Source organism: Miscanthus floridulus, chromosome 9 (genome assembly GCF_019320115.1).
Source record: "Miscanthus floridulus cultivar M001 chromosome 9, ASM1932011v1, whole genome shotgun sequence".
NCBI classification, from domain to species: domain Eukaryota; kingdom Viridiplantae; phylum Streptophyta; class Magnoliopsida; order Poales; family Poaceae; genus Miscanthus; species Miscanthus floridulus.
In genome coordinates, this window is record NC_089588.1 from 13788098 (window position 1) to 13799548 (window position 11451).

Consider the following 11451-nt stretch of genomic DNA (forward strand, 5'->3'; position numbering starts at 1 on the left):
TCTAGGAACCGTCAAGATAATATAATTTCCATGTGTGTTCCCAAACCGTCAAGATAATGCTACTTACCCTGACTTTATGCAATAGCCATTAAAAATATTCGAAACCGTCAAGGAATTTCACGTTTCCAATTGCGACTCTAATTAAGCGGGGTTTCCATATGTTGAGACATGAAACTCAGATCTTATCCTTTTTTCTTTTCTCCATCATTTTACTTTGTTTCGTACTTCCTTTTTCTAAATTATAAGTTATTCTAGCTTTTCTTTTTTGTTTTGATAAGTCGACGGGAGGGGAGAGAATCCCCCACCTGGATGATATATTGACGATTAGCTCTTAAATAGCCTGGTTACAAATACACTTTTCAGAATTTGTTGATGCCAAGAGTACAAAGCGCTAGCTATTACATAGCACCAAAACGTGGCAAACTGACAAAGTTCCTATCATCTCGCGGTAGCCGAGCACCCCATAGGTAATTCTCAGTTTTGTGCGTCGTGTTTCACTGACAACGCCACAACCAAGAGGCTGAACTCCGAGACCTCCACTCCAACGGTGACTGTTAAGCTTCGAGTCAATTCAAATAGACGACAGTCGTGATTACATTGTCTTAAAAGCACGTCTAGGACCCAATTGACGCCCGCAACGCCCAATGAGGGGAGGAATCCTCAACGCAAGGAGGGCCGACAAAAAGAAGCACGAGGAAATCCAAGAGAGGGGACCATGGTCTCGTTACCGACATTTGATGAGACACGGCACTCAAGAATCATGGAGAAAGGCAGAACTAGTCACTGGAAAAGCATGACAGTTTGAACTTGTGCAAAACATAAGAGAGGAAGGGTTGGAACCGAGGTGCACAACATGTCATTGTGCACAGATAAACAACACTCTCAAGTGACAATACTCCGACGACCTCCAATCCCCAATCAACTGTTAAGCTTTGAGCTAAGAAGGCAGATGACAGTCGTGATTTGCACTGTCTTGAGGCATTTCTAGGATCCAATTGACACCCACCAATGCCCATCGAGGAGATCCAAGAGAGGGGATCATGGTCCTGCTAACCTGACATTTGATAAGACAAGGAAATCAAGGCTCATGGATGATGGTAGAGTAAGGACACTAATAGTGATATTTGGGCACCGTGAGCAAATACAGGCACCATTTGCCATACCTGAGGCCGACGACGCCGAGCAGCCCCACATCCACCTCGACGAAGGCCTGCTGCCGCCATACGACAACAAACCACGAGGCCTCACGTGGCAGCCCGTGGCACAGAGCCACGGTTAGCCTCCTTGCCAACAGCCAGGACGCCGCAGCAAGAGGGTCTTCAGTGGCGCCTTCAAGAAGGAAAATGTCGTCGCTGGCCCAACCGAGACCTAGGCTGAGCTTTCACCCAGAACCATCGCAAAGCGCTCCTGAAGCTGACGCCCCGCCGCCACCCCACACTGACATTGCCACCGTGGGCACTGACATGGGCGACGCCACCACTCTAGAGAACCAGCGCTCCGCCCCTCCCCTACAAAAGGCAGGGGAGGGCATCCACGGACACACAACCCCGCCACCGGCTCGCCCGTGGCCAAACTACACGCACCACGCACGCACGTGAAGACTGCACCGCTGCTAGGGCACCATCTGTGTCCCTATCCCGGTGGACAAATAATGGTTCCAACAGGTCCGGCCTTGCGGTCACCGAAAGTTCTAGCTTTTATAAATACAGAACCATTAATTAGAGCAGCTCAATGGCACCATGAGAGCCCATTATATAATGAGCCGACGGCTGGCAACAAGGATGATTCTCCTCCTCCTCCTCCTCAGATTGAAGAATATGGCTCATTTATTTTAGGGTTTGGGTTTTAAGTCCTAGGTTAGGTTGGACGGGTTTATGGTGTCCTACTCTAAAGGGGTTGCCTAGGAGGTCATCGGACCATTGGTGTAAGAGGTTACAACTGAAGTGAGGCAAAGCTATTGGGTGTTTCTTGTCAAAGTGGTCAAAGAAGGTATCGGGGGCATTCAGCTCTAAAGCAATTTGGGTTGATAGCATTGAAGGGAGGTACCCACGTCCACTTCGTGCACTATGGAAGAGGTTTGGAGCTGGTACGAGCATCCTCCTTGGTTAATGGAAAGCATGGCAGAGGGGCGGTGATTCGCCACTGTAGTTAGATAGGCGGTGGTGGACATTGGCGGAGCCAACGGAGGGTGTCGGTAAGGGCCATGCCCCCCTCCCCCCGCGCCCCTAACATATCACAACAACAAAAAGTTACCAGTACAATTTTATAATTTTTATTTATATTAAAAGGAAAATATAACAAATTATTGCCATATATACCTATTAATCTTCTACTCCCTTCGTCTAATAAAAAGTATTGTTCTCTCTTCCTGAGAAGTTAAATATTTTTTTTAACTTTGACTAAATACATGTAAGAGATATTAATATTTATAGTACATAATTAGTATCATTAGATAGATCATTGAATATATTTTTATAATAAACTTATCTGAAGATATACATGATACTAATATTTTCTATAAACCTAGTCAACCTTAAGAACCAGCACAAATCTCATAGTGATATTTTTATAGGACATAGGGAATGGATAATAAAATCACATCGTCCCTATGAACAACTCCTAGAGACTAAGCCGGTAGAATTCGAGATTTATGAAGTCACCACAGAGCCTCGTTGTCATCGGGCCTATCACATATACCAGTGAAAGAATAGTGTATTAGATCTTAGAATATATATAAGAAAATGCAGGCAACCGTGTCAAGTCAACGAATTAACACAAATGATCACCTTGAGGAAACTGACAAGTTGAGCTGCGCTCAATTTTTATAAGTTGGCCGGCTCTTTTCGACCGATCCCCTTAGGCCTTGTTCAGTTCTATGGAACAATTCCTAGCCAGAATGATTCTTATGAATGGTTCGCTAATTTGTATATATAACCTTGATCAAGCCAGAATGGTTCCTAGGCGAGGAACCGCTAGGCCTTATGTCTAATTCCTGGCTCCGCCCTCGGCGGTGGAGGCAAGGGTGAGCGGCAGCATGGGCAAGGGTGAGGTGGCACATGTTTTATCATGCATTAACTATTCTTATGACAGGTCGAGAGCATTGGCAAATATGGTAACAAATACTATCACCATTTTTGGATATGTGATATTTATTTTCTCCAAATGAAATGGCAAGACATTTGTTCATTGTATTGAAAAAAAGGAGGAGGGCCAATAAGAGAGTTGAAAAGTACAATGAAGAAACTTTAAAAAAAAGAAAAAATATGACGTTTAGGATAAGCTAATTAGTTCATCTAAACTAATTAGCATTTCCTAAATATCATGCACATAGAAACGGTGGAGCTATAGTACAAGCATTATTATGTGTCGCCTATTACAGTTTGCGAGCTACTAGTAAGAGAAAGCAGTTCAGACTTCAGAGATGCTGAAAGATAATAGTAGGCTCGTTGACGAGCTGGAGCAGGAACTGGTGGTCAAGGTCAATCGTCCAACCATCCGCGGCAGAGATGTGGACCGGCGACCGGATGGGTCCAGCGAAGTCCTCAATCGTCGGGAGCGACAACGGTGACCGAGGCGCAGCCAGTGCCGGGACCCAGTCATTGTCATGGACGGTGGCGAACAATCCGCCGCAGTAGTCGTCGACGGAACAGTCGCTGACGCTGCTAGTAATAGTGCTCCAGGTGTTGTCGGAGTTCACCGGAGATTCAGTCACGACGGTGGTGGTAGAACAAGACGCAGCAGCTGATGATGATGTAGGAGCCGTACTACTATTGCTGGCAGGGACGACGACAGCGGTGGTCTCAAGGATGACCGGTGCCTCCGGGGAGTCGTTGGCCGTGCAGGTGTGCTCCCCCACGCGCACCACCGTGTACTTGGGCGCCGCGGCCGCGGTGGCGGCTCCGCCGTCGTCGTTGCGCTGCACCGTCCGTTTGGCGGCGCAGCCTTGCTCTGCACTCCTTGTGCACCTGTAGTAACTCCTGCACGTACGTATACATGCGCAGCAGCATCCAGATAAGTATATAAGAAACCAAATGACCGTAGGCAATAACTCAACTTTTTTTGTTGTTCTTTGTCAAGAATTTCGGAGGTTAGTAAGCAGGTGTAGTATAAAGTTGAATTTTGCAAGGTTCACTGTGTCGATCGACCGAATCAGGACAATGCAGGGCCCACCCAACGTGTATCACGACACGACAGTCATTGTTTGACTGGTTGCAGCGTTGCCAGCAAGCAGCGAGGGGGTCCCAGATCAAAGGGAATGCATGCATCAGGGGTATTTTTTTCCCTGTGGAGCTACAGAAGCTAAGCAGGAATTAGGACTACGTATCAGGAGACACGAACCCAAAATAGGCATCCAACACAATACATATAGTCTCAAACAGAGTACCTCAGGAGAGGTATACCCAAATCTGAGTATCCTCTCTCCTGGAGACTCATTTGCAGAAATCTGTCTCTTTTGGGTCTTGTTGTTGGAGAAGGCCAAAAATAAATATCGAACATTTTGCCTGTAGCGCTACCCAAACGTGGAATGAGTCTTGTAATTTGGGTAACGGTTGTTGGAGACAATCTAAGAAGGGTACGTACTGATGAGGCACAGAATCGGCAAGAAGGTTTCAGTGTGCTTGAGCAACTGATCTAGCGTCTATTGAGATCAGTTTAGAGCTAACTATTATCTGAGTCCAAAAATTAGTCTAAAGGTTGGCCAATTAATTGACTAGCAACTAGTTAGAGGCTTAGTTAAAAAAAATAGCTCACATGTTAGCTTGATGTTTGGATGGACGCTAATTTTAGCTGGCTAACAAGTTGCACTTACTATCTATAAGCAGGCCCTTAGAGGAGCAACTAGCTAGCTAAGAGTAGTTAGTAATATAATGGAGAATGAATGAAATAAGGGAGATGCTGTTTCTCAGGTGCCTATTTATTTTTCAGACGATGAACAGTAATCATTGGATCCTATCCTCCTAATCCAACCATCCAGATGTGTTCTTCCTCTCTCTCTCTCTCTCTCTCTCTCTCTCTCTCTCTCACACAATCTCTCTCACGTTCGCCCTCCTCCAGCCGTTCTCAGCGTCTTACTCAATACTCGCTGCCGGCCCCGTAGCCGCGCTATTCCCCGCCATGCTAAACCGCCTTCGCTGAGGGAGATGTGTGATGAAATAAGTTTGTTACTCCTACGAACCTGGGGTACATGGCACCTTCGATCAGCTTCTGCCCGTACTTCCTCCATTGGTAGCCATCGAATAAATCGGGCGCTGACGTTACAACCATCGATGTGCCGCTCTGTTGCTTCTTCCTTCTGCAGTAGCAGCAGCGTCCAATCCATCAGTCGATCAGAATCGAAGCACCAGCGTCGTCCAGGGACAGATCCTGATCAGTGATCAACCTGTACGTGCGTACCTTCTTTTGCAGTACTGACGACGAGGCCGAACGGCGGCGGCGCCGGCAGCAAGGTCCTCCCCGTGATGTTCGCCGTTGGTCACCTCGTCGTCCCAGCCTCTCTTGCTGCTCCCCCGCTGCCTGCGACGTCCCCCGCTGGCCATAGCAGTGGATGGCGCCGCCGCCTGTGGTGGAGGTGATGGTCCAGGTCCAGCAGCGCCCGCCAACGGTCCGACGGCGGACTCCAGCTTATTAGCCGGCGGAGACGACGGCAAGGTGAGCAGCTCACGGAGCTGCGCCAGGAGCTCACCCTGCCGCCCGGGCGGCGTCATCGCCGCGGCACTAGCTAGCTGATCTCGGGCGAGTTGACCGCGGCTAGGGGCTAGACCTAGACGCCTGCTTGCTAGCTTGATGCATACTCCGTATATGCCAAGTCACGACGTCAGGTACGGTGACCGTGAGATTAATTAGATGCCGGCACTAGTCTCTGCTCACTTTGTTTATATAAAGAAAGCAAGACGTACTACCATGCAGCTAAAGTGCTGTTGCAGGCTCTGCTCATGGGCCATTGGCAACACCTCCTCTCTCCTCCAATAGTGGAAGCTTGGACATCGCGCATCAATGTGTGGGACCCACACAACCAAGTGGCCTTTTCATGGGTATGGGATAGAATGTCAACACAACTTCGCTGGTTGGTTTCTGGGCTGATAAGTTTAGCTAGTGCTGGTTTATTGTGAGAGAAAAATCCTGTAACATAACTGATAAGCCCTGATTAAAACCAACAAACGAACAGGCTGATGACTGGAAGCCATCATTCTAAACTGTGCAACAATAAACCTGCTCCAACTTCATTAGGTAGGTTAGTTCTAACTAGAAGAAAAACTTCATTAATTTCGGTTGTATAAGGGAATTCTGTGTGAAATAATATATGCAGGCGTGGCTTCAATTCATTATTTTGTTTAAATCTTTCTACTAAGTGTATTGGTGCATGCATGGCATGGACTGGTGGTGATCCGTGAGCTGAGTGTCCTGTCTCCCGGCCCGTACGAGCGTGACGCTAGCTGGTCCTCAATTACGTGCATATGCTAGTGACGTCATCACCATGACGCGTGCATACTCTTGAGCTGGGCCGTCGCTAGGACCCATGCATTCAATGCAAGAAGGAAGAAGGAAAGAAGCAGGCGACTACAGCAAGTCAAGCTACTACAGTAAAGAAAAGAAGTTTCTTCAAAAAAGAGAGAGAGACAGAACAAAAGTTGATGGGAGGTCAAATTATGAAAGGATTTAGGCCAGCCCCAACGCGCCACTCTGGCTATTAGCCTCAAGCTCCGCGTCTTCCCGGTGCCTCCAGCTCAGACCGATTGATGGCAGAGCTTCCTACAGAACAACTAGGTGCCCAATCTATCAAAAGTCTGAAGCCATTGCTCACCGAGCATTGTGGAAGATTGCAGGTTAGCTTGTGACCTGTTTATGCAGGTGAGGGAGAAGGACTAAAAAAGTTCTGACAAAGTTAAAGCTACTTTTATCGTTTTGAGTGTTGGCCTGCGGTAGAACTAAATTAGCCCCATGTATTCTCTATCTACGAGGCAGCTTACTTTAAGCTGAAGCATATGATATCATATGCCTGCGTTAGGCATGCTCTTATAAACTGATAAGTCTGCACGTATGGGCAGTGGCAGAGGATATAAATTAAGGTGTAGCACAACTATCAGCCTGTTCGGGAGGCCGTATCGTATCGTGGATTATTTACTGCTGGCTGGTTTGGTGTGAGAGAAAAACACTGTTCCCGGCTGGAAATTTACGATCGTTTACGAGCAAGCGAACAGGTTGTATATCGCTAGAGCCCCATGACTTGATTTATGGTGAAGATATAGGGAAAAAATACTAGAGAAAACTAGGATATACTAAAAGAGAGGACGATGAGGCACTCAAATTAAGATATGGCGGTGAATGCCCTACCTAGCCATATTGAGTCCTCCGCCCACCGGTAGAGAACCGAGCTTTACTCCCGGTGGGGAACCCCCTCTAGTCCCGGTTCCCCACCCGGGAGCAAGCATCCGGGACTAAAGGGGGGGTCCTTTAGTCCCGGGTCAGGAACCGGGACTAAAGGAGGACCTTTAGTCCCGGTGGGTAACACCAACCGGGACTAAAGGTGCCTCCTGACATGCCACGATGGCCGGCACCTTTAGTCCCGGTTGGTAATACGAACCGGGACTAAAGGTTTTTTTCTTTTTTCTTTTCTTTTCATTTTTTTGTTTTCTTTTCAAAATAGGTTTTCGAAGTCGTATTGTACGCTGCTAATTATACATTTATACGCGCATATAGTATGTTTCGGTTCAAGCACAATGAACGTATTAAATCACACAATTCAAGCATAGAAATATATATATATATATATATATATATATATGCATGCATGCATCATATATATATTTACATGCATGCATGCATATGTGTATTTTACATTATATTATTTCATGTGCATATATTACAAAAGATTGCATTATAGTTGTTGTGACATAACAAGTTTCTTCTCATCCTCTAGCTTGGCTTCAATGGCAGTGTTGGGTCGAAGTAGAACTCGCCCTTGGAATCGATGACCTACTCATTAAAAAATCCGGCTATAGACTCTTGAATTGCTTTGATTTGGTCTTGCCGTATGACCTTTTCCTCCAACCATCGAGTCTACAGGTTTGAATTAAAGGAAAATAAATTAATATATATACATATATATATATAAAGACATAGTAACACAATCAATAATAATAATTAAATGAATATATAGTGTATTTTTAACGTACTTTGAGTCTCTCTGTAGGAGTTCTTTGGGAGAGCACCTTGATAAACTTGCAAACATAGTAACCACAGTAGTTGTTCCCCTGTTCCTGCCTCAGACACCACTTTACGAGAAAAAGATTTGTCATCCAATCTGGTGATCCGGTGAAAGCTATATGTTTAATTAATAAAGATGATGCGATTCAGGGGACTTACTTTCAATGGGATTACATTCAGTGGCGCTTTGCATTTTTCCATGTGTTGCTTCTCAATAAAGGTTTTCCAAACACTGCCCAATAAAAAATTTGCAACGTCATCAGATATAGTTAATCATCATGTTTGTGTGTATATATAGTTGCTAGAGATCCCGAAATTACCTCTGGATAATATCTATCATATCTTGGTAGTCTTGTTGTGGTTTTCTCATCGAGTCATAGATTATCAAGTGACTTTTCACCAGATCGATGTCCATCAATATCCAGTGATTACTGCATGTGTTTATAGGATATAACGCATAACACTCATTAATTAACTAGAATCAACATATGAGCCATTAAGGCTATGATCGACATGATTAACACTCACTTGAAGTTATAGGGAAAGAGTATATCCTTCTTGTGGCATTGGTTCACTAAGAAGTTCATGAGGTTACTCTCTGACTCAGACTTCCAATTAGTCTTTGGAGTAATTGGGTCTTTGAATACTATATGGGGATCAACAAAACCAATTTCATTGCAGCCTTCCTTTCTGAGCTCTGTCATTGTAAATCTGCATATATATAGTACTTGTTAGGATAATTTATATGCATATACACACATATGATGAGTTTAATAATAGATCAAAAGAATTATTACTTACAGGCAATAGCAGCTAATGATAACTTTGTCCAGAGAGGTCAGGTGGCATAGTTGATGAAATTCTGCAAAGTCAACATACATAACATCATCGCCACGGAACCAATGTTCGTCTCTAATTCTGACACCAACGCAGAAGTCTCCACTGGTAGACGCCTGCATGTACCACTTGTTTAGCAGGTACATTTGCGTCCCCAGATCAGATAAGGCTTGAGGGTTGTATAGACTCTGGCCTAGTACAAATTTTTTCTTCCAAATATCAACCTCCGCCGCACTCTCAATGTTTCCATCACCAAACATCTGGTAAAGGTCGAGACTAGTCTCATCAAGAAATTCACCAAGGTGATCCAAATCGACATCCGGAGGTATGTTTGCCTGATGCATTAATCCTAAATTCGAACCATATTCATTACCAACAACTAGCGGGGGGATTGATTGGTGCGCTTGTTGTCCGAGTTGGGCAACTCCTTTCCCTGCCCGCTTCTTTTTCTGTGCCGCCTCAATTGACTTGGTGAGAGTGCGGTCATAGTCTGATAACGTTGATTTGGACGGCTTACGAGATTCCCGCTGTTGTTGCTGGTAAGAAGTCACCTTTTTTCTTAAAATATCCGGAGCTACGAAGAAGTACGGTTTCTCCAGGTTTCTCCTTGCTTCTTGATTCATTTTAAGTTTGTCATAGAATCTAGACATGTCTTTTTTATATGCATCAGTTCCTTCTTCCTTCTCTTCAGATATTATTTTGGGAATAGCCCTTGGTTTCACGGTGGCTTTCTTTGCAGGCGGGGACTGGTTCTTCGTTTGAGGGGCTGGCCTCTTGCTAGGCTTCTTGGTAGGCGGGGGCGGGGGAGGCGTTGGAGACCTCCTTGGAGAGGGTGTGGATGCAGCCTCGTCTTCCAACACAATGTCATCGTACAGAGCACTATGATGATCTGGCGATTGAACAATTGGATTTAGGTTGGGGGAGGATCTGCTACAAAAAAAGGAATGACATATTATTATGAGCAGATTGTTAATTATTTAAGCCAATACAAATTAATGATGTAGTGTTTTCATCCGCACGTACCTATGGTGAGGTAGTTCAGGAGGAGGTGGAGCCGACATCCCTGGAATGATGATGTAGCGCTTGCGCCATAGAATGAATGTCTTCTCCGCTTCTCCTAGAGTCTTCTTGCCATCACCTCCAGGAATGTCAAGAGGCAAATCACTAAAACCTTTTTCAGCTTTATCTACCGAGATGGTAGCATATCCTTCTTGGATTATATTCCCATGAATCCTTGGTGTCTTGGTTCGGTCGATAGGATTAACAAGACCGATAGCCACCTTGATTGTGGAATTCTCCTTCGGAATGTGTAGCTCACACGTTGTACAAGGTTTAGTGACATCATCCACAGGGAAGCGCAGTCCTGTGTCCCCTTGATTTGGTATCTCCGTGGAAGCGCAGCTGCTTTTCAACTGAACAGATTGGCTAATGTTGATTCCTGGCTCTGATGCCTGCTTGCATGCACTCACTGCTATTTGCACTAGCCTTTTGATTTCCTCCTGCATTCTCGCTTCAAGGTTTTTTTCCCGCTCCTGTGCTTCACGCACTGCTTCCTCCAACCTCTGGAGCCGCTGTGCCTCTTCTTCCTTCTTTCTCTGGCGACTTCTGTAGGAAGGTCTGTCCTGAGGGAATCCATGCTCCCATGAGACACTTCCTTTGCCTCTAGTTCGGCCACCATGTTCAATAGTCCCGATGGCGTATGTCAGCTCATCCTTCTCTCTGTTGGGCCTGAACGCACCACTAGCAGTAGCTCTCTGAGCATAAAACAATCTTTCTGTTGCTTCTTGCAGTCTTGCGCCATAAACGCACTTCCCTGTCTCCTGGTCTAGTATTCCCCCATGAGCGAAAAACCAATTCTTTGCACGTTCTCCCCACTCGAGTGATTCTGGTCTGATACCCTTGGCAAGAAGGTCTGCTTCCATTTTGTTCCACTTCTTAATGGCAGTCGGGTAGCCACCTGATCCCAAGGTATGGTGGTATGTCTTCTATTGGGCATTACGTTGGTTCTTTATCACCCGACTCACACCCTCTTCCGAAGTCTTGTACTGTACAAACTCATCCCAATAGGGCCTCTGCTTTGAGATCGGGCCTGGGACAGTAAAATCTGGTGCTATGTTCTTCTTGACATACGTCGTGTATAGGTGTTTCTTCCAAGTCTGAAACTGGGTGGCCATCTTCTTCATTGCCCAATCCCTAACTCGCTCCTTCAATTCATCACCATCTATTATATCATCATAACCATCTGTTTGGAGCGTGAAATGTACCAAGACATCATTCCAAATTAACGCCTTGTCACGATCGGAGACAAAACTGATATGAGGAGCATTGGTCTTCTTCTTCCATTCACGGGTACTAATCGGGAGCCGGTCCCGTACAAGGTAACCACAGTGGTGCACAAATTTCATTTTA

The 11451-nt window shown here is 45.6% G+C and overlaps 1 protein-coding gene across 1 annotated transcript; it reads right to left on the reverse strand.

Annotated features, from left to right (window-relative positions):
• Positions 1-3213: 3213 nt before the first annotated feature.
• LOC136483441 (probable WRKY transcription factor 29) lies at positions 3214-5789 on the reverse strand. Its single transcript, XM_066480519.1, has 3 exons — positions 5395-5789; positions 5177-5293; positions 3214-3977 (listed from the first exon to the last, which is right to left on the reverse strand). The coding sequence occupies exons 1-3, from the start codon at positions 5703-5705 to the stop codon at positions 3416-3418; spliced, it is 990 nt and encodes a 329-aa protein (XP_066336616.1). The 5' UTR covers positions 5706-5789; the 3' UTR covers positions 3214-3415.
• Positions 5790-11451: the final 5662 nt, after the last annotated feature.